The sequence below is a fragment of the Schistocerca gregaria genome, chromosome 3 (genome assembly GCF_023897955.1).
Source record: "Schistocerca gregaria isolate iqSchGreg1 chromosome 3, iqSchGreg1.2, whole genome shotgun sequence".
Classification (NCBI taxonomy): domain Eukaryota; kingdom Metazoa; phylum Arthropoda; class Insecta; order Orthoptera; family Acrididae; genus Schistocerca; species Schistocerca gregaria.
In genome coordinates this window covers 564193486-564217042 of record NC_064922.1, presented here as the reverse complement: position 1 = coordinate 564217042, position 23557 = coordinate 564193486, and the positions used below count along the sequence as shown (strand labels likewise).

The window sequence follows — 23557 nt, the reverse complement described above, 5'->3', positions numbered from 1 at the left end:
CTCTTGAGGTACCAGTGCACAAAGTTACATCATCCTGTACACAGAGGTGATTTGTGGGAGAGAGAGAATGTCAGCTCACATCGTATGAAGAATTAAAATGCCTTCCAATGTATGGCAGTGCCAATCATGACTGCACAGGATGTGCAATGCGCTGGTCTGTCCACAGCAAGTTGCATGGAGTCAGAGTGTTTGTCAATGAGTCCACTTGAGCTACAAGATGCCAGGAAACTTCAGTTGCTATAAAGCAGAGTGCTCACTAGTGCAGTGGGTGATTAAGATGAATTAGTGCACTGTAAAATGTGTTCACACATGGATATTCCAAATTCTGAAGTATTTATGTACAAACATGTATTTACTTATGTAAATGGTATGCCACAATTCTCTCTCTGCCCTACTCCCTTTTCTTTCTTTATTTCTGAGCTAGCCATTAATATTTATATGGTTAACTCTGACATATAATTCATCTTCTATGTAACTTTTATACAAGACATATTTAAATTTGCTACATGATCATGTAATTAGTTGATGTTTGCCTACAATAAAAATTCTTATTAGATGATGATTCTTCTTAAACTCACACTCTTCCAAATATAATGATTTTTTTTAATAAGAGAGACTAGGATTTGCTGGTGTAAAGTCCACTTTTTTTCCAAAGACATTTACAGAGTATGCTGAAAAAACAATGCTCATTGGAATTAGTAGATAGTGGATCATTTCTTAAAGTCTAATTATATACAAGCATTAGTTTTTGTGGAGAGAGACTTAAAGATTTTTGTGCTAAATTGTGCCTATTGGTTACTAGTTACCTTCATATCATTTGCCACAATTTGTAATGGCCCAAGGTTGGTACACTCTGATTTAAACTGAATCTACCAATGCCAGGTTTCTCTACCAATGTTTCAAATTCCGTTATTTTTCATATTTGTATGAGTATTTTTTCAGGGGAGTATGGTATATTAATGTGTTTTCAGTTGTTACTTTTTCTTTACCCTTTTTGAAATTGTTGGAAACATTTTGTAAGTTCAGACTGCAAGTATACCACATTATTTAGTTTCATCAAAGGTTATCTGTAATTAGAACAAGGGTGTGTTGCTATTGTAAAGAATTGATCTCATTTGAAAATTTCTTTTCTTCGGGAAACAGATTCCTGGCCAATAGTGAATGAAGCAATATGACATGGAAGAAACACGTGAGGACTGATATGGAACAGCATGTAAGTATTGTGTTAGAGAAGGCGAGTGGTTGACTTCGGTTTATTGAGAGAATTTTGGGGAAGTGTGGTTCATCTCCAAAGGAGATGCTTGAGGACTGTTGAAGTTTTTGGGATCCACACTACGTGAGATTGAAGGAAGACACTGAAGCAGTTGAGAGGCGGGCTACTAGATTTGTTACTGGTAGGTTCAAACAACAAGCAAGTATTTTGGAGATGCTTTGCAAACTCAAACTGGAATCCCTGGACAAAAGGTGATGTTCTGTTTGAAGAATGTTACTGAGAAAATTTAGAAAACCAGAACTTGAGAGCTGAGTACAGAAAGATTATACTGCCACCAACATAGATTTTGCATAAGGACCACGAAGATAAATATGAGAAATCAGGTATCACATGGAGGCATAGAGACAGTCATTTCTCCCTCATTCTATTTGCAAGTGAAACACGAAAGAAAATGACTAGTAGTGGTAAAGAGTACCCTCCATCGTGTACCATATGGCAGCTTGTGGAGTATGTATGTATGTATGTAGATGTAGATTTAGAAACTACAGCTCCTGCTACGCTGTTGCTGCTGCTACTTCTACCACAGCTGTAAATAGAGTCACTATATGATGTAAATAAAATAGAAAGAAACTTCCACATGGGAAAAATATATTAAAAACAAAGATTCCAAGACTTACCAAGAGGGAAAGCGCCGGGCGGCAACTTGAAATTAGCGGAGATTCAGGCCTGGTGGATAACGAGAAGAGAGGATATATGTACACTCTCTCTCTCTCTCTCTCACACACACACACACACACACACACACACACACACACACATATCCATCCGCACATACACAGACACAAGCAGAAATGTCTGCTTGTGTCTGTGTATGTATGGATGTGTGTGTGTGTGTGTGTGTGTGTGTGTGTGTGTGTGTGTGTGTGTGTGTGTGTGTGTGTGTGTGTGTGTGCGAAGCAGCCGCCGGTTGCAAAAGCTCGAAATTCTGTGTGTGTGTTTGTGTGTTTTATTTATTGTGCCTATCTACCGACACTTTCCCACTTGGTAAGTCTTGGAATCTTTGTTTTTAATATATAAAACAACAACAACAATGAAAGCAACAGTATCAGCTATGGCAAATAATTATTTTAAGGTAATGGATAAATAACAAAACAAAACAAACCTCATCAAAGTCTGCAATTATCTCATTAAGCAGTCGAAGACACTCCACACCCTGATTGTTGCCATCCAGTTCAGTGTAGAACTCATGGTAATTGGTGACAGTTGCAAACACGACTCCGACTCTTGAGTAACTTTGGTGGTAGAGGTCCTGTGAAAGAGTGTTCTGTGCACCACAGCCACACAGAAGGACGGGAAAGGGAAAAAGAGTGCGTAGCATCAGTATACAAAGCTTACACTCAGCCATCAGCAGCTTCTATGCACTGCAGCTTGGTTATAGCGGGCCATAACAACTACTGCCTACATCCACAACAACAAGGAAGGGCCACTACAACCACTAAATTAAAAGGCTCACACAATATTTCTGTTATTAATGATTACATTTTCCATTTGCAAGTTAGCTTAATGAATATGTCACAATTCTACACGATTAGATACTTGCAAAATTTATTAAGTAAGTCACTGGTAACATACAAGATGAATTTTGTCTATGATCCTACACTATCTAACTAACACACCAAATTTTATATGATGATATAACCAAGTTTAGAAGAAAATAAAGCAATCAAAATGCATACAAAAATGCCACATAAATGGTTTGAGTAATTTGTTAAACATTAGGTAAAGTAAGTGAAATGCAACCACTTACCTATAGCACACTGATGTCTGTAGCATTAAAACACATAACAGAAAACAGCCTCGCCATGGCTGTGGGAGACTACATTTGGATGTCTGTGTGGTTGAGTGTGTGAAGGTGTGTACTTTAACTAGGAAAAACAGCAAGAACTAATATGAGTACTGTTTCCTGTTATACAATATACATGTCACCAGAATGAGATTTTCACTCTGCAGCGGAGTGTGCGCTGATATGAAACTTCCTGGCAGATTAAAACTGTGTGCCCGACCGAGACTCGAACTCGGGACCTTTGCCTTTCGCGGGCAAGCGCACACCCCGCTGCAGAGTGAAAATCTCATTCTGGAAACATCCCCCAGGCTGTGGCTAAGCCATGTCTCCACAGTATCCTTTCTTTCAGGAGTGCTAGTTCTGCATGTTTCGCAGAAGAGCTTCTGTAAAGTTTGGAAGGTAGGAGACGGATACTGGCAGAAGTAAAGCTGTGAGTAACGGGCGTGAGTCGTGCTTCGGTAGCTCAGCTGGTAGAGCACTTGCCCGCGAAAGGCAAAGGTCCCGAGTTCGAGTCTCGGTCGGGCACACAGTTTTAATCTGCCAGGAAGTTTCAATATACATGTCAGTCCAAAGATGAGTGGTTGCATTTTCCTTATTTTACATACTATTCCACTGAGGAATTTCCATTATTGTTAACAAACATTAGTTAGTACAAAATCTTTTCAAATGTCTTGCATATTTTTGTGAGAGCTCTCACCATCAAAAACAGGCGCATTTCGCATGCAAGGATTCTTTCCTTGTTAAACACAATCCAGTAGATGCCCTCTTCGACTGAATAACACAATTATAATGTCTACCAAAATAAAAATATTTTCTAAATGTTCTATGATACAGTCTTAATATAGTTCTCTCATAATGTACAAACATGTGAAAAATTAACTCAAACTAAGACAATTCATAAAAACCCAAACTTCAACTAGACATCAGACTCTTAAGAGCATAATTTCTTAACCTGAAACAAATTTGTATAAAAAATTATCAATCTATGTATCTATGGATCTATCTATCTGTCTGTCTATATTAGAAAGAATAGTGGCTGTTGTAATCTAAAGCTAATGAACTATACATTTGCAAATTATAAACAACTAGTTTACTGAAAAAGGGTATTTGGAAAAAGCTGACTAAAAAAATCTGACAATTTTTAGTTTAAAAATTATGCATCAGCAAGTGATGAACCGTTCAAGAAACAATGGCAATGTCAGTATTCACTCTACACTAATATATGAGTAGGTGTGGGGAAGCTCAGCATCAAAGCAACTTCACTGCTACTAACAAGCAGTTAATGCATAATTGGAGCACAGCTATAAATGACATTATTAAACATAAAGAATAATAGAAATTTAATGTTATTCTAAACAATAGTATGTTAAAATAATTCATGTCACTTAAGGTATTGAAAGAAGCTCTGCAGAGACTGATTCACTGAGAAGATTCTGAACATACAGTTTCTCTAAATGCAATCATTAAGTATGTCAAATTTGTCCTATTTTAATGATGTGTTATATTCCACTTCTGTTTTACAAACATAATGGTCCTGGAAATAAGTACCACTCTAAATACGTGTGCACGCTTCATTACAAGGCCTTGGAAAGGCATGTTGTTGTTGTTGTTGTTGTTGTTGCTGTCTTCAGTCCTGAGACTGGGTTGATGCAGCTCTCCATGCTACTCTATCCTGTGCAAGCTTCTTCATCTCCCAGTACCTACTGCAACCTACATCCTTCTGAATCTGCTTAGTGTGTTCATCTCTTGGTCTCCCTCTATGATTTTTACCCTCCACACTGCTCTCCAATGCTAAATTTGTGATCCCTTGATGTCTCAAAACATGTCCTACCAACCGATCCCTTCTTCTAGTCAAGTTGTGCCACAAACTTCTCTTCTCCCCAATCCTATTCAATACATCCTCATTAGTTACGTCATCTATCCACTTTATCTTCAGCATTCTTCTGTAGCACCACATTTCGAAAGCTTCTATTCTCTTCTTGTCCAAACTAGTTATCGTCCATGTTTCACTTCCATACATGGCTACACTCCAAACTAATACTTTCAGAAACGACTTCCTGATACATAAATCTATATTCGATGTTAACAAATTCCTCTTCTTCAGAAACGCTTTCCTTGCCATTGCCAGTCTACATTTTATATCCTCTCTACTTCGACCATCCTCAGTTATTTTACTTCCTAAATAGCAAAACTCCTTTACTACTTTAAGTGTCTTATTTCCTAATCTAATTCCCTCAGCATCACCTGATTTAATTTGACTACATTCCATTATCTTCATTTTGCTTATGTTTATGTTCATCTTATATCCTCCTTTCAAGACACTGTCCATTCCGTTCAACTGCTCTTCCAAGTCCTTTGCCGTCTCTGACAGAATTACAATGTCATCGGCGAACCTCAAAGTTTTTACTTCTTCTCCATGAATTTTAATACCTACTCTGAATTTTTCTTTTGTTTCCTTTACTGCTTGCTCAATATACAGATTGAATAACATCAGGGAGAGGCTACAACCCTGTCTCACTCCTTTCCCAACCACTGCTTCCCTTTCGTGTCCCTCAATTCTTATAACATCCATCTGTTTTCTGTACAAATTGTAAATAGCCTTTTGCTCCCTGTATTTTACACCTGCCATCTTCTTCCATGTATACAACCTTCTTTTATGATTCTTGAAATCATTGGGAAGGCATAAAAATAGAAATAAATATCTACATTGTATTTATAATTCTCAAATCACAATCTACAATGGAACCTTACGTAACAAGTACCTCTCATAACATGCAATTCACATAATTAGCAAAACAAACTGTAAAAAAATGGCTCACTTAACAAGCAGTTTTCACATAATGAGGCAACAATTTAGTGTGACGTCACCAGTCGTTCACATGCAGTGGGGAAAAATGTTTAACAATATGAACACCTTTCACTCTCAGCAGATGCACATGAACAACGTCTTTAGTACGTACTGCAGTCTGGGTTTAGCACTCTTTCTGCTACCATCTTAGTGCAACTTGGGATCAAACATTTTTCTAAACTTGTGTTCACAGAGTGTAATGTTTTTTGTGCAAATTTTAATAACCTTCGTAGAAATGTCCCTGAAGATAAAGCCACAAGAACACAACCATAAGAGAAAGAAAATGACTTAGAAATGAAACATAAAATCACTGAAAAATGGAAACATTTCGTGAGCATTGCTGATTTAGCAAGCACATAGAATTGGTCTATATCAGCTACTTGGACTATCCTCAAGAACAAGGACACAATTAAGGAGACAGATGCTTCAAAGAGAGTATCTAAACAATAGTTTCATATTCTGGATAATGTCAAAAGGTTGCTCCTTATATGGCTAAATGAAAAGCAATTGCAAGGCGACACTTTTAACGAGAACATCATTTGTGAGAAGGCGAGAATAATTTTTTGCTGAACTTGTTAAGAAGACAACAGCACCATCAGTGGCCAACAAAGTGTTTAAGGGGAGCTGTGGGTGGTTTAAAAAGTTTAAGAGAAGAACCAGCATCCACAGCATTGTGAGGCACAGCGAAGATTCTGACATTTTCTGCCGCAACAGGTTTTTAATTGCAACGAGATGAGTCTATTCTGGAAATAGATGCTGAAGTGCACCTTTACAAAAGCAGAGGAGAATACATTGCCAGGTCACAAGCCAATGAATGACCTTCTCACACTACTATTCTGTGCAAATGCAAGTGGTGATTTGAAAATGAAGCTGCTGCATGTTTATCATTCAGAAACTCCGAAAGCCTTCAAGAAGTGTGAAATCCAGAAGAGCAGGTTAAATGTAATGTGGAGATCCAAGAACAAGGCTTCAGTGATATGTGACCTTTTTTTGTAATCTGATCAATGAAGTGTTTGGTCCTTCAGTGAAAAAATATTTGCTCAATATGAATCTGCCACTCCATGTGTTGCTTGTTATGGACAACACTCCTGTCCATTCTCCAGGCCTGCAAAACCACTTTCTTGAAGAATTTCAATTTATCAAGGGAATTTCTGCCTCCCAACACCACTCTGTTACTCCAGACTATAGATTAGCAGATTTCTAAATTTCAAGTAGCACTACACTAAAGCAATTTTCGAGCTTTGCTTCAAGTTGACTGAAGCCACCAATCTCATTCTAGAGAGTTCTAGTTCTACATCATTGCCTGCATCAAGATGATCAAAAAGCTGTGGGAAGGGGTTACCAAGAGAACTCTCACTTCTGCTTGGAAAAACCTTTCACCAGAGTGCGTAGTCAAAAGTGACTCTGAAGCATTTGAGTTAGTATCTGTGGAGAATGAAGTCAATGAGATTGTGTCTTTGGCCAAGAGCAAGAGACTAGAAGTGGACAACAATGATATAGATTAACTTATGGAAGACCACAGCTTAGAGGAGGAGGAGGAGGAGGAGGAGGAGGAGGAGGGGGAGGAGGAAACAGCAAAACAGCAGCCTTCTGGCACAATAAGAGAAATGCCAAAAGCACGGGAATCAGTTGCATCGTGCACTGAAAATCATCACCCCAATAAAGCAGCCACTGCTATGGGCACGACAAATTTATTTGAAAAATAATGCTCCCCAAGTTTTGAAGCATCAGAAGAAACAAATGACTATAGGTAGCTTCCTGGAAAAAATGAATTAGTTCTGTATCAAGCTTAATAAAGCGCATAATACTGCATGTATAATTTTCCTTGAATAAATGGCAGGAGTAAGTTAAAACTTTTAGTACTTTTTTCTGAGTAGAACACATTATCTTATTTAAAATTAATTTATATGGAATAAATGGTTTCGCTTAACAAGTGTTTCATACTATGAGTAAGATTCTGGAACAAATTATGCTCACTATGCAAGGTTCCACTGTAATGTACAATGATAACCAACTGCAATCTGTACGAATGCATGAATGAAAATATTCTTGCTATTAGTGCTATTTGCCTCCTTCCATAGACACCATGGAGAGAGAATTTTGCCTATTAAGTTCTGTTTTAAAAGGAAACCTTCAGAAGACGAAGTATCCATATCAGAAGAGCCAACAAATGAATTTATGAGACAAAATATCTTCTACACCTGGAGAGTACAAAAATTATACTGTACTATTTACAGTTTTCACATCAACGATGTTTGAGGCTGTATTTCACTGTGTAACTGAAACTAAGGTACATTTAACCAGAGCACCATTCATCATCGCAGACAATGATGGTTACTGCTGGAAGAGGGCTGCACATAAACATCACTTGTTCCATCGTAATAGATGGAATGTGAAAAAAGAACAGATGGGAAAAGTAACAGAACCAATGACTCAGTGGTGTTCGAGATTGGTACTTCAATGACAGAAACTGCACACAGTGATGAAATGCACAGAAATAGACCCCCCCCCCCATGAGGGCCTCAATTATAAGGTACAAAACAATAGAATTCTTATGGTTCTTGTTCGATCATCCTTTGTAATTAACACAATTTGAGGAATACCTTATTTCAACCACGTAGGACAGTTAAAATGATCTACTGTAGTCTTTTGTTGTGAGAGTGATTTGATGCATCTCTCCATGCAAATCTAACCAGTCCATGCCTCTACCTCTGTGTGTAACAACACAACTTACAATGATTTGAACCTCTTTACTGTACACAATCCTTGTTCTTCCTCTACAATGCCGCCTCCCCCCCCCCCCCCCCCACCCCACCCACTTTCATTACTAAGTTAATGATTCTTTGATGTCCTGGGATGTCTCCTATCAACCAATCTTCCTTTTAGTCACACAAATTTCTTTCTCCAGCTACTCAATTTAGTACCTAATCGTTAGTTGCTTGATGTATCCATCTAATCTTCAGCATTCGTCTGCAGCACTACATTACAAAGGCTTCTATTCTCCTCTTGTCTGAACTGCTGATCATCTACATTTCTCTTCTCTAGAAGGTTACACTCAAGAGCAACACCTTCAAAAAAGACTTCCTAACAGTTAAATTTATATTCATTGATAGAAAGCGTCCCTTTTTCAAAAATACTTTTCTTTCTACTGCCAGTCTGCATTTTATATCCTTTTTACTTCATCCATTATCAGTTATTTTGCTGCCTGAATAGCAGAACTCTCACTATTTTCAGTGTTTCATTTCATAGTATAATTCCCTCAGCACTACATGATTTCATTAGATTAAATTCCATAACAACAGTTTTACTTCTGTTGATGTTGATCTTGTAACTTCTTTGAAAGATGTCATCCATTCTGTTCAAATGCTCTTCTAACTCTTACCATCTCCAAAAGTTACAGTGTCATCAACAAACCTCAAAATTTGACTACCCCTCCTCAAATTTTAATCCCCTTTTGAAATTTCTCTTTGGTTTCCTTTACAGCTACCTCATTGTACAGATTAAATAACATTGGGGATAGGATGGATGCCTGTATTACTCCCTTCTCAACTTTCTGACTAGGGTTAATATTGCCTTTCGTGTTCCTGCATTTCTCTGGAAGCCAAACTGATCTTCCCTGAGATCAGCCTCTTAACAGTTTTTTCTATTCTTCTGTAAGTAATCTGAATTATTATTTAGCAACGATGACTTAATAAACAGATGGTTAGCACTTATCTTCTTTTGAAGGTACTTTGCCTGTATCATGTAACCTAGACACCAAGTGGCATAATTTTGTCAGGGCTGACTCTCCCACAGATCTCAATAATTCTGAAACAATATGGTCTACTCCAGGAGCCTTGTTTCAACTTATGTCTCTCAATGCTCTGTCAAATTCTTCTCACAGGACCATATCTCTATAATATCTCCTATTTCACCTTCATCTACTTCCTCTTCTCTTTCTATACAACTGTTTTCAAATCTGATTCCCTTATATAGGCCCTCTATATATTTTTTAAGCTTTCCGTTCTTTGCTTAGTACTGGCTGTGTATCTAAGCTCTCGATATTCATACAGCTGCTTCTCTTTTCCCCATGGTCTCTAATTTTCTAATATCTTCCCTAGTCATGCACGCTTCTAGCACATTACATTAGTCCTATAGCCATTGCTGCTTAGCCACTTTGCATTTCTTGTCTACATCATTTTATAGGTGTTATTTGCCTGCTTCATTTGCAGCATTATTATATTTTCTCCTTTCGTTAGTTAAATTTTGTTTCTCTTGTATTATCCACAGATTTCAGCAGGGCCTTGTCTTTCCCCCTACTGATCCTCTGCTGGCTTCACCATTTCATCTCTCATAGCTAACCACTCGTCCTTTATAGTTTTCCTTTTCCTCATTTCAGTCAATTGTTGCCGACAGGGCTGCTTTTGAAATTCTAAACAACTGCTGGCTGTTTGAATTTATACAGCTCCTTTCTCCTTTTTTGCAATCTCTTCAGTTTTACTCTGAAGTTCATAACTAATAAATTATGGTCACTGTTCACATCTGCCACTAGAAATGTTTTGCAGTTTAAAATTTGGTATCAGAGCTGTGGCTTACCATCATAAAGTCCACCTGAAACCTTTGAGTGTCTCCATGTCTCTTCCATATAGACAAGCTTCTTTCATTATTTTTAAACCAAATATTGGAAAAGATAAAACCATTGTCAGTGCAAGATTCTACCTGGTGGCTACTCCTTTTAGAACTCTCCCTCCTATTCCTTTTCTCTCTTGTCCTTTTTGTTTCACTGAATTCCAATCCCATGTCAAAGTTAAATTTTTGCTCCCTTTAAGTATTTGAATAATATATTGTATCTTGTAATACATTTTTTTTCAGTCTGTTCATCATTTTCAGAGCTAGTTGCCATATAAATATGTACTATTGTGGCAGATGTGGCTTCATGTCTACTTTGGCTGTAGTAGTGAATTTCCTTCATGATTATACTATTCCTGCAGTACTCCTATTTGATATTGTATCTATACTCGTGTATTGACCTTACCTGAAGTTCTGTTCTTCCTGTCATCGCACTTCACAAGTCCCAGTATATGTAACAGCAATCTATCCAGTTTCCTTTTTGAATTCTTTAGTCTACCTACTTGGTTAAGAGATCTAACACTCCATCCTCAGATCTGTAAAATGGCAATTTTGCTTCTACTGACGATAGCATCTTCAGTACTTCACAAACAAGGGACTACTTCACCTGGAGAATATTGTACCCTTGGGTACGTTATTGTCATTAAGCCATACAGTACAGCTGTATGTCCTCAGAAAACACATTGGCTGTAGTTTTCCAATGTTTTAGCCTATCACAATTCACCATGGGAATGTCATGTTGGACAACATTACTTAGGCCATATCAGTCAGTAATCCAGACAGTTGCTCCTGCTGACATAGCTGTTGCCACTTTTCAGGAACTATATATTGTCAGTTGTATATTGGCCAATTTCAGTAAGGCCAGTGATAATACAATGTTTTGCAAGAAGGTAATCACTTTGTCAGTTACCTTAGGCGTTGTGCAGGTCATGACAACTAAGCAAGACAGATTAGGGTTTAAAATCATATTGTCAATTAGGGCAGGCACTAGACACGGAAAACAAGTTGACATTATTGAACTGACATTTCTCCTCCCCCCCCCCCCCTTTTAAAGGGGCCACCACAGCACTTGCCTTAAGTGATTTGGGGAAACCTAGATTAACCTGAATGTAGATGGTAGAAAAGAAATTTGAAACCTGTTCCTCCTTCATGCAATTTCAATGGTTGACCTATGTGTCATCTCAGTGAATGGGGTGAGAATAGTTTCTTTGATAACACTGTCCCACAAAGAGCAAATAGTACAGGATCTTCATGTTTTTTGTTCACTTCTATTCAAACTGACTCTGAAATTTCTTACAATGAATCACATAATATTTGAAATAGTAAATTTGGGAAACTGAAAGCAGATGGCAAGTTCTTGCAAAGACAAAAATTCACAATCTCTATAAGAGATATCATTTTAGATCAAAAGCGAGGCAATAATGAGATACACAGTGTTAATTCACCGAGCTCACACAGGCCTCTACTGCATATGCTGGGAATTCTGCAGTGACATCAGTTCCTTATGAGATTTATGGCTGGTAACAAGAACTTAGGTTTGAAAGTAACAGCAGCAGCTATTCAGAACTAACATTATTCCCAACTGCACCTACACCAGTCCTGTACAAATCAAATTTCCCTTTGATTTTTTTTGTCTTTTCCCAACATAATGGAAACTACTGTGTGAGTTTACTTTTATTTTCTGTGATCTAAACAATTTCAATAAAATGCCTTGCTGTGAGCCATTCTCAATTTTGCATGCTGTCCACATTGAGATGAAGCTAATATTCCCAAATGTTTTCAGTTGTTTTGCTACCACATGCAACCTGAAATTGAGCAGTTTCTTCCTTTGTCATTACACCTACAATAATATATACTTCATGCTGTCATTGATCCAAGGAAACGAGAGGAGGAGGAGGAGTGTGTGTGTGGGGGGGAGGGGGGGGGGGGGGGAAGGGGGGGGGGGAGGGGGGAAGGAGACTAAAAAGAAAACATGGCAATTCAGAAGCAGGCGTTCATACGAAGGTCATCTACGGTCATCTATAAGAATTTCCTTGCAATTATGAAGCCCTTAGTATGATTTTATACCAATCTGCGACTCATCATAAACAATAGGATAACAATTATTTTCAAATGCCTGTGGTACTACGACTGTCTTATCAAAAATAGTTTCAATGCTTTTGTTATTTTGTAAGGGCGTGTAGTCCATGAACTGGAATTCTGAAAGGTAACTAAGAGCAGTCAGCTTCTTTTCACTTCGAAAATATTTCACTTCATTTACATCATCGTCATCGTCATCATCATCCTCCTCATCCATCTCTTCTTAAATTGTTTGTATCATCTGCAGCATATACTTTTGCTAAGATCTACATCTCATTAATGCCCACTCTACAAATAAAATATCCAGGGAAAACCACAACTCATTTTTTTTAATAGTGACAAACTATTTGAAAAGAAAAACAGATTTTGACTTCTTGAAGTGATACGATCTGCATTACTCTTGAAAGGCCACTCTGATAAACTGCGCAGTTTCCACAATCTAGCTGGTGCCAAAAATCTCACTGCTTTGAGCATTTTTATGTTGCAATTCACAAATGCAGTGAAAATGAATGAAACAAATTAGATCAACATTAAAGAGTACCACAGCACTATTTAAATATTAATGGTGCTGCTGTGCATTATTTTCTTTGGATTTGGATGCTGGTACTGTTAAACTGAAGTATGTTTGCAGGAGAAGAGTTATTCCTCAAAATGATTGGCATTACTTAATTATAAAATGAAAATCATTAACTTCATTTCATAATAATTCTTTAACTGCTTTTGTTTATTCCTTTTGATATATATGAATGCCATTAAAATAATAGAGGGAAACATTTCATGTGGGAAAAATATATCTAAAAGCAAATATGCTGTAACTTACCAAACGAAAGTGTTGGTACGTTAATAGTAACACTAACAAACACAAACACACACACAAATTTCAAGCTTTCGCAACCCACGGTTGCTTCATCAGGAAAGAGGGAAGGAGAGGGAAAGACGAAAGAATGTGGGTTTTAATTGAGAGGGTAAAGAGTCTCTCTCTCTCTCTCACACACACACACACACACACACACACACACACACACACACACACACACACAAACATATGTCAAGGCAAAGAGTTTGGGCAGTCGAGGCGGAAGTATAGAGACCAAGATGTTATAGAATTACAGGTGAGGTATGAGCGGCGGCAACTTGAAATTAGTGGAGGTTGAGGCCTTGCAGATAACGAGAAGAGAGGATATATTGAAGGGCAAGTTCCCACCTCAGGAGTTCTGATAGGTTGGTATCAGTGGGAAGTATCCAGATAACCCAGACGGTGTAACACTGTGCCAAGATGTGCTGGCCATGCACCAAGGCATGTTTAGCCACAGAGTGATCCTCATTACCAACAAACACTGTCTGCCTGTGTCCGTTCATGCGAATGGACAGTTTGTTGCTGGTCATTCCCACATAGAAAGCTTCACAGTGTAGGCAGGTCAGTTAGTAAATCATGTGGGTGCTTTCACACGTGGCTCTGCCTTTGATCGTGTACACCTTCCGGGTTACAGAACTGGAGTAGGTGGTGGTGGGAGGGTGCATGGGGCAGGTTTTACACTGGCGGCGGTAACAAGGATAGGAGCCAGAAGGTAGGGAAGGTGGTTTGGGGATTTCATAGGGATGAACTAAGAGGTTATGAAGGTTTGGTGGATGGCGGAAAGACACTCTTGGTGGAGTGGGGAGGATTTAGTGAAGGATGGATCTCATTTAGGGCAGGATTTGAGGAAGTCATATCCCTGCTGGAGAGCCACATTCAGAGTCTGATCCATTCCCGGAAAGTATCCTGTCACAAGTGGGGCACTTCTGGGGTTCTTCTGTGGGAGGTTCTGGGCTTGGGGGAATGAGGAAGTGGTTCTGGTTATTCGCTTCTGTACCAGGTCAGGAGGGTAGTTGCGGGATGCGAAAGCTGTTTTCAGGTTTTTGGTGTAATGGTTCTGGGATTTGGGACTGGAGCAGATTCGTTTGCCACGAAGACCTAGGCTGTAGGGAAGAGACCGTTTGATATGGAATGGGTGAATGTACTGTTGCTTGTTGGTGGGTTTGATGTGGACAGATGTGTGAAGCTGGCCATTGGACAGATGGAGGTCAACATCGAGGAAAGTGGCATGGGAAACTCTTGGTTCATCCCTATGAAATCCTCAAACCACCTTCCCTACCCTCTGGCTCCTATCCTTGTAACCGCCCCCAGTGTAAAACCTGTCCCATGAACCCTCCCACCACCACCTACTCCAGTCCTGTAACAAATAAGGTGTACACGATCAAAGGCAGAGCCACGTGTGAAAGCACCCACATGATTTACCAACTGACCTGCCTACACTGTGAAGCTTTCTATGTGGGAATGACCAGCAACAAACTGTCCATTCGCATGAATGGACACAGGCAGACAGTGTTTGTTGGTAATGAGGATCACCCTGTGGCTAAACATGCCTTGGTGCACAGCCAGCACATCTTGGCACAGTGTTACACCGTCCGGGTTATCTTGATACTTCCCACTGATACCAACCTATCAGAACTCCGGAGATGGGAACTTGCCCTTCAATATATCCTCTCTTCCCATTACCCACCAGGCCTCAACCTCTGCTCATTTCAAGTTGCTGCCGCTCTTACTTCACCTATCACTCTATAACATCTTGGCCTCTGTACTTCCGGCTCGACTGCCCAAACTCTTTGCCTTTACATATCTCTGCTTGTGTCGGTATATGTGCGTATGTGTGTGTGTGTGTGTGTGTGTGTGTGTGTGTGTGTGTGTGTGTGTGTGTGTGTGTGTGTGCGTGTGCGCGTGCGCCCACGCGCATGCAGGGTGGTGGGGGAGGGGAGTGACATATTACATACTCATATTATTACTATTTTTGCATGGTAATTTATTTTCTCCAATAAGATATCAAACCATATTTCACAAAGTTTCCCACCTCCCCCCTCTTCTTTGCCTTCAACATCCCCAAATAGAAGAGCTCTGGTTGTCACTCTGCTGTACAAAGCTTCATGCTTGGGCATTAGGCATATGCAGTATGGTGGAGTAAGTGATAAACAACTGGTACATGCAAAAGTTCAAAAGCTGTCTTTTCAGAAAGTCTTAACTGTGTGCTATCTGAATTATGATCCAAATCTTTGTGCAAACATCTTGCTACTGTGTTTTCTTATCCTTAAAATATGATGTACAGTTGGTTATGTTTTATATATGGTTCTCAGGCGAGACATCAGATGCCACAGTGAAAACTCCATAAAGAGGCATAAAGTTAAATGTGTCTTTCGTCCGCCGGCAAAACTCAGAGCTCTCTTGGGCTCATCTAAGGACAGCCTTGGCCTAAGGAGACCCGGTGTTTATGGGATTCCTTGTAGCTGTGGCATGTCGTACATCGGACAAATTTGTTGCACTACAGAAGAGAGATGTACTGAAGACCGATGCTACACTCGTATGGAGCACCAGAGAAGTCTGCAGTAGCCGAGCATTGTCTCAGTACAGGCCATTCTATGAATTATCAACACAGCAAAATTCTCGCGTTGATGAGTCCATACTGGGAGTGTTATTAAGGAAGCAGTGGAAATATGTAGCGAGATGAATCTTGTAAACAGACACATGGGCTTTCAGCTCAATACAGCTTGGGATCCAGTAGTGGCCATACTGAAGTCGCATTGAACAGAGACATCCGACGTCTTGCCCAAGAACCATATATACAATATGTCTTTTGGGAAAGCCTCAAGCAACACACTGGTTTTGTTTACTTGTGAGAAGAAAACTCAAGTACTCTGCCTAACATATGTTTGTCTAGATCATTAGCCGTGCAAGAGAGGTATCTGAATAACTCATACCATTAGTTACATTAAATATATTCTCATTAGAGAATGCAGAAAAACATCAGCTGTATAATGCAATGATAACGAAAATTTTTGCCAAACCAGGAATCAAACCAGGATCTCCCACTCTATGTGAGTGGTTGCCTAAACTGCTTTGGCTATCTGTGCAGGACTCATCACCACATCTGAACTTCCATGTGTCATCAGTCATGCAACAAAACCTGCACTTATTCACATTATGCAATTTCTTTTCACGGGGCTGCCTTGGTACCAGCAGATAGATACAGTAGTGCAGTGCCTGTGTTATTAATAAGTATGATGCAATATTCCTTCGGACAGGCATGTTTATAGAAAATAATCTGTAGGTGAAATATTGACACACCATCATGGTTTTTCCTGCTGTCTGATGAAGTTGCAAATGAAACACACAGAGATTAAGTCACTGCTGATTATTAAACAATAAAATCTGAATCTTTATAGTCACCATGTTGCTGCGGAACTGGTTATCAAGGAAGTGCGTGGCAACATGAGCTGGCAAGAGGTTGAACAATATTCTTTTGTTGCTGTGTTGTAAAGCATCCATTTCCCTCTTCTCTTCATTGGCCTATACAAATGAATAAAAGAAATGAGATTCTTGATATTTAATTTAAGCCATATCTTATGTATTATAACTTCAACATTACTTTAAGACTTCCACATATGTGATTCAAGACAGGAGTTATAACTCCCCATATGAAACTTACGAGCAATGTCATAAACAGTACAATTGTGTATTACTTAATTATATCCACATTTAACATTACATTTGCAAAACACTACATATAAGTCAGATTTCCACACCATTAATTCACATTACATACGTGAGTTTCTTAACTTACAAAATGCTTTATTGCATACAGAGCCACACAAAATGCTTCAACAGCAGCTAAATGTTTGACCGATCCCAGGTGGACACAAGATGTGTAGGCTGTCAAAGGCTTGTCTATAAAATGCAGCTGGAAGCAAAGGGTGAGATCTTCCCTGAGAGATATCACAAAACGTCTTGACATGTTCACCAGGAACACTGATGAGCTTCAACTGTAATGCAAATACAGCATTTTCTAGGATACTCTCGAGTTCCTGGTAACCTTCTTGTGCCCGGGTGAGTTCTTTGAAATCTATAGGACTTAAAACACTATTGACACATGAGAGGCTATCAGCAAGTACATTGTCAAATGTGCTCGATGCCAGTGCTAAAATGAATTATAAACTCTAGGTGGTTATACAGACAAGGTGACTTGCTGCCGCTGCTCTGCTTAAAGGTGTAAGTCCATAGCTTATCATCTGTGTAGATGGTAAATTCCCATGCTTCTATCTAAGGCCAAAAGTACTTAACACCTTCATACATGGCCAGCGATTTGTGGTCACAGGTACTCCAGTTCTGCTGTGATGGTGATAGCTCATGTGAATAGTAAGCAAGTTTTTGCCACGAGCCATCTGACAACTGTTGCAACACCGTGCCAATAGCTGTCTGACTTGGGTCCACCACTAAAGGTAAGGATGGATTGAACTTGGTGCATGCGAGAAGTGCAGCATTTGCCATACTCTGTTTCGCAGAATCAAAAAGCAAAGCACATCACATCGATTCACTGAACTGGAGCATTGCCTCTAACTTTCAGGCAAGCAAGAGCTGCAGCTAATGGATCCTGTATTTCTGCTGAACATGGTAGATGGTGGCAATAGAAATTCAACATTTGCAGGAACCAGCACAATTCTTTAACAGAGTTCGGTTTGGTATTCAACTTTTCTGATAATGGTATGAACCCACAGAAGATATCTGATAGCCAAGGAAAGTAATTTCAGATTGCCTGAATACAAATTTAGCCATGTTAAAGAGCACATCCTACTGCTCTAAGTGCATGAACACTTCAATAACATGTTGTTTGTGTTGCCCCTTGATGGCCAAAAAGGTACGAATATCATCGATGTATGCAAAAACCAAAATGGCAGCCCATACAGAACTGAATCAATAAATCGCTGCCCTGCCTGAGCAGCATTCTGTAAACCAAATGTCATGTACACACTCTCAAATAACCAAAGGGAGTGATAAACCCTTTTTTTTTTTGTATGTCTTTCTGTGCTAAAAGGATATAGGTGTAGGCTTTGGCACAATCAAAGGCACTGAATATGGCTGCAATATGCAAGGCATAATTAATAGTCCCACAACAATCGTACTGGGTAGCAATCTGGCACCGTTACAGCATTAAACATGCAATAATCTCCACACTACTTAGGTATTAAATGTAGAGGAAATGATGATGTGCCATTTGATAGTCGAATAATGCCTTCTTTGAGCACGATGTCAAACTCAGCTCTAGTGATAGCCAGGCGATAAGGTGCCAAAGGTCTAGGTCTGCAGGATACCTGTGGGCCATCAGTAACTTTAATATGGTGCACCATATTATGTAACACTTGTTTAGGAGCACCTGGAGGTCTAGTCAAAGCTGGAAATTGCATAACAGAGAGGTGTATGTACAAATCCCTTGGTTGTGTTAGCTTGGTGTTGTGCACTGCTGCACTATGGAAAAATCCTGTAGCAGTCAGGCTGGTAACACTGTCAATAAGCTGAGTGTTCACCACGTACAGCAGCAGACGACAATAAGCCAGAAGATCAGCAACTAGTTTTGCTTCCAAGATGTCACCAACATTTAAGTCCCAGATGAAGGGGTAACACAGTCCTAAACCCAGTTCCATTCATTGGCTTCCATAGGGAAAAGTTGTTTGCTGCTGACAAACAGTAAACTGTCAGTGGCCTGCAGTGATCCACTGAAGTCTGTGGCAACATACATAAATCAGAACCAATGCCCATCAAATATTTTTGGCCTGACTGCCTATCACTGATAAACAGGTGCCATGATGTTCACAGGCAGTTAGCTGTGCCTTTCACTCTTCATTAGCAAGTGTAGCATTAGTCGATGAACGGCTCCTTCATGATCTGTGGTATTACCACCTATCACTGCTAGTGCTGCTTTGAGACAACAGCTTGCCAATTTGTGTACACAATAAATCAACCTTGGCACTAGAGAGTCATAATCAGCACATCCACATGCTGCTGTCTCTGTTGTTCTACTGCACAGCTCTGTTTTTGTGAAAACAGAGTGGGAGCAATGGCTTCTTGAATCTGTCCACAAGCTCTGCAACAGTGTCTAATGGTATTTCTGTTGGGGCTCTACAACTAACTTGACTTGTTGTGGTAAGCAGCAGTTCTACATGGTGTGCAGCAAATTATCTGGAACAGTACCAGTATCCAACTTGCTTATTAAGTGCCAAGGGTACAGTGAGGGCTTGCAATCTCCAATGTCCTCTTGTGTCAGCACTTTATGAATTCGTTCTTCTTTAGAGGCTGCGACAGATCAATTCTGTCTTGAGCTTGTCATAAGAATTTGCCACTAGTGGGGCAGTTATTATGTCCTGTACTTCCACATCAAAGCAGTGATCTACCGGGTTGCAGGTAAGTTCATGTCAGCTTAAAAGAACATTGGGGACACCACTTGTCAGGTGTAGCTAGAATTAGGGCTGTCCAACTTTTGTTAAGTGTGTATTTGTTAAGCCAGGTGGTATTTCTTGAAATATTACTCTCGAGATCCATGAAATGTAGAAACTTTATTTATCAGAATAAACACACTCACTCAAACACTTAACAGCTCCACACAATACATGAAACTGGAAATGTCCCTGAATGTTAATCATTATCTCATAATGGGGAAACACTTACTATGTACATATTACAATGCAAGAAGTATGTAATGCAAAAAGTCAAAGAATAAACTGTCACTGCTGCTGCTGTTGCATACAGTGTCATTCATTGATGCATAATTAAATCTGGCAGCTGCAACAACAACCCACTAAACACCTGCATACGTAAATTAACGGGATTTTTCCATGTTATGACAAATTTGTGATCACATTGTGTTGTGTTTTCTGAAGCCTATTTTTAGGTTGGCTTTCTAAAGCACAAGTCTAATTTTATCTGGGATTTTCTCCAAGTATGGTCTGATAGTGAACAGTGTACTTCTGATAGAATTTTTCTTTGTTAAGGTAATGTTATCTTTTATTTTATTTTATTTTATTTTTATTTGTGAGATATTCCCCGGTATAAATTTTATCAACTATGGCTGGCTGTACAAATAATTTTTTTGCCATTCTTCTTAGTGCTTTTAATTTAGATGATATGTTTTCTTTAGTCATTGGATATTTTATTAGTGTCTCTATCCATGTTCGAAAATATGCTTTTTGTGTGTTTTTGGATGATAAGAGCTGTTGTTTATAAAATAGTCTGTGGTTGTCTGTATTTGGTAGATTCTTGCAATCTCAAGAGCCAGAAAGTTTATCCTGTTCATATAAGATTTTAAACATTGTATTTTTATGAACACTATTCCACTGTGAATGCAAGATTTCTATTTTGTTTCCTACTCCTTCCAATAAAAGCAATGTATCATCTACATATCTGTGATAGTTCTGAATTTTATTAGTCCATTTTGGATAGTTTTAAGAAAAACGTATTGTTCTCAATATGGTGAAGAAAAATATTCACTAGTGTACCAGCAAGGCAACTTTACTGTGCTACACTGTGTTCTACATATACATAGTTGGTTTTTGAACTAAAAATACTTATGATGGGATGTTAATTTTAATAAAGTAAGAAGACATCCTATTTTGACTGTGCACATTTTCCAACATGTAACGCAAATTATGTTCAATATTTTCAGTAGTTCCATTAGCTCATTTGTTGGGGTATATGTTTGTTTTACCTACAGAAATAAATTTTTCGTTATATGAGATTGTCTTTAATTTGTAGTGTTAGGTTGCTAGAGTTCTTTACCATGAACTGATTATCATATATGTAGTTCCGAGTCACAATATAATAAATTTTTTTGCAAAGAGAGATGCGAGATTGCCAATGTAATTGGCTATTGGTCTGATAGGAGTGTTTTCTTTATGGACTTTTGACTGGGCCACGATTTGGATGGAGATGGGTTCATGCCTTTTCTGTTTTATTGAGTAAAAAAATCAGTTTTACTCAGGACTTTTTTTATTGTGGCTTGGATTTGATTAGTTGAGTCTTTTTGTATGGCAGTAATGTTATTTTTACTAAAAACTTCTAAGGTCTTATTTATGTAATCTGTTTGGGACATGATTATGACTATAATCTCTTTGTCTGCTTTGAGTGTGATAGCATTGCTTGTTTCTATATTTTCACAAATTGTATCACTATTTTCATCTTCTTTTTCAAACAAATTATTATTTTTAATATTATAATTGTGTTTGATAAATATTGGTACTAAGAAGAAGACTTGTTGAGAGAGATGGACAGACAAGGCTAAGGAAGATCTCAAGAGGAGAGGAATAACATGGGATGTAGTGGAGAGGGAAAAACTATACCAGGACAGAATCCAATGGAGGCATATCGTTCATGAAGTTCCAACCTGGCTCGCTGGAAGGAAATCCAGATGATGATGAAATATTTTGGATATTTTTCTAGCAAAGTAGTTTCACTCAGCAATAGAAGTGATAGCTGTATGAATTGCTATTTTTACATGTGCAATAATGCTTCCATTCTTAGTATGAGTTGGTTTATTTGTCAACTTATACACCAGGCCTTTCTATAATAAATCTACTTCGTCATTATTAAATTTTATTTCTGTTACTTAAGCCTCTATTGAAAAATTTTAAGTTTTGTGCCACATTCTACTCCTTTACTATTGTAATTATATTTTGGATTAATGTATTTAGTTTTTTAATTATGCCGAAGTTTAATGTTTCAATGTCCATTTCCATCTTCCTCATTAATTGATTTCATAATTGTGCCCAACATAGGATTTTGCAATAGTTTTCCTATTTCTAGTTGTGCTAAATATAATTTTAAATACATGTGACACTGTTGGAATAGAAGAAAGCGATCATATGCAGATAATAATATGTCAAATTCTAAATATTTTAGAAACTTTCTATAAAACTTTTTAAAAAATTTCAAAAATTGTCTCTGTACCATCCAATCACATTTAACATCAGAAATATTTTTAAATAGTGATGACTAGTTTCCAGTAACCTAACTACCATCTTCAGATCACAGAAAGATAAACCAAAAGAAAAACTGTCTTAAGTAACAAAGTTGTGTAAAAATTGCCACTGACTAACTTTTAAAAAATTTACAGGGCCTTAACATACCACATGTTTTATACATGCACTTGCAGTGTACAACACCACTGTATTGTCTATAAAATTCTTATTTTAAAACAAAGATAAAGGAAAATATATTTATACATTAGCAAACAAATAAGAACAAGAAATAATTATTTGAAGAAAGACTAGTTCATTGAGCATACCATTCTATCAGTGACAGCAGTGGAAACAAAAAGCTTGTATAACACAGTAAAAATTCTGAATACATTGAAATGTCCATATACTTATTATCATTAGAGGCAATAACTGCTAGCAGAGATTTGCCTTTGAATAGAAAGAAGCATGTCACAAATGTTTACTTTTAGTTAACAGTGCATAGAAGTAACATGGTTATTCAAAACAGAAAAACATTCATTGTGAAACATATCATGTAAGTTGTACTTGAAGCCAAAAGTATAAAATTTGTCCAAACAGTAAAGATATATGTACACTGCATGACACGACTTCCTCCCACCACCGTGTACCCACAGTTAGAGGAAAACTGACCACTATGTTTTGATTTCAAGCACAGCTAACATGGTACGTTTCACTATGAATATTTTAATGTTTTGAATAATCACATTACTTTTATGTACTGCAAACTAGAAACAAATATTTCTGACTTGCTTCTTCCTTTTCAGAACCAAATCTGTGCTCACAGTTACTGATTGTAACAACAATAATCGTATGCACATTTCAATGTATAATTTTTTTTTACCATGTCATAAAGTCTTTTCATTTCAACTGCTGTCACAGATAGCATGGTACACTCAATGAATTACTCTTTCTTCTAAATAATTATTTCTTGTTCTTATTTGTTTGCCAATATATAAATATATTTGCCTTTATGTTTTTTAGGCTACACATAGCACATTTTCTCTGAAGATTTAAAATAAGAATGTAACAGACAATGCAACGGCTTTGTACACTGCAAGTGCATTGATAAAACAATATATGGTATTTTAATTCCCTGTAATTTTTTAGAAGTAAG

At 38.1% G+C, this 23557-nt stretch overlaps 1 protein-coding gene across 6 annotated transcripts in view; it reads right to left on the bottom strand.

The window, feature by feature from the left end:
- The window catches only part of LOC126356172 (Ca(2+)/calmodulin-responsive adenylate cyclase), a 1163484-nt gene that overhangs the window by 95140 nt on the left and 1044787 nt on the right, over positions 1-23557 (bottom strand). For 5 of the 6 annotated variants that reach the window (XM_050006929.1, XM_050006931.1, XM_050006933.1 and 2 more), the window contains 2 exons: positions 16850-16969; positions 2376-2537 (listed from right to left, as the gene is read on the bottom strand). In XM_050006929.1, coding sequence (XP_049862886.1) covers positions 2376-2537; positions 16850-16969 — 282 coding nt within the window. The remainder of the gene's footprint in view (positions 1-2375; positions 2538-16849; positions 16970-23557) is intronic. The other variant, XM_050006930.1, reaches the window with a different exon arrangement.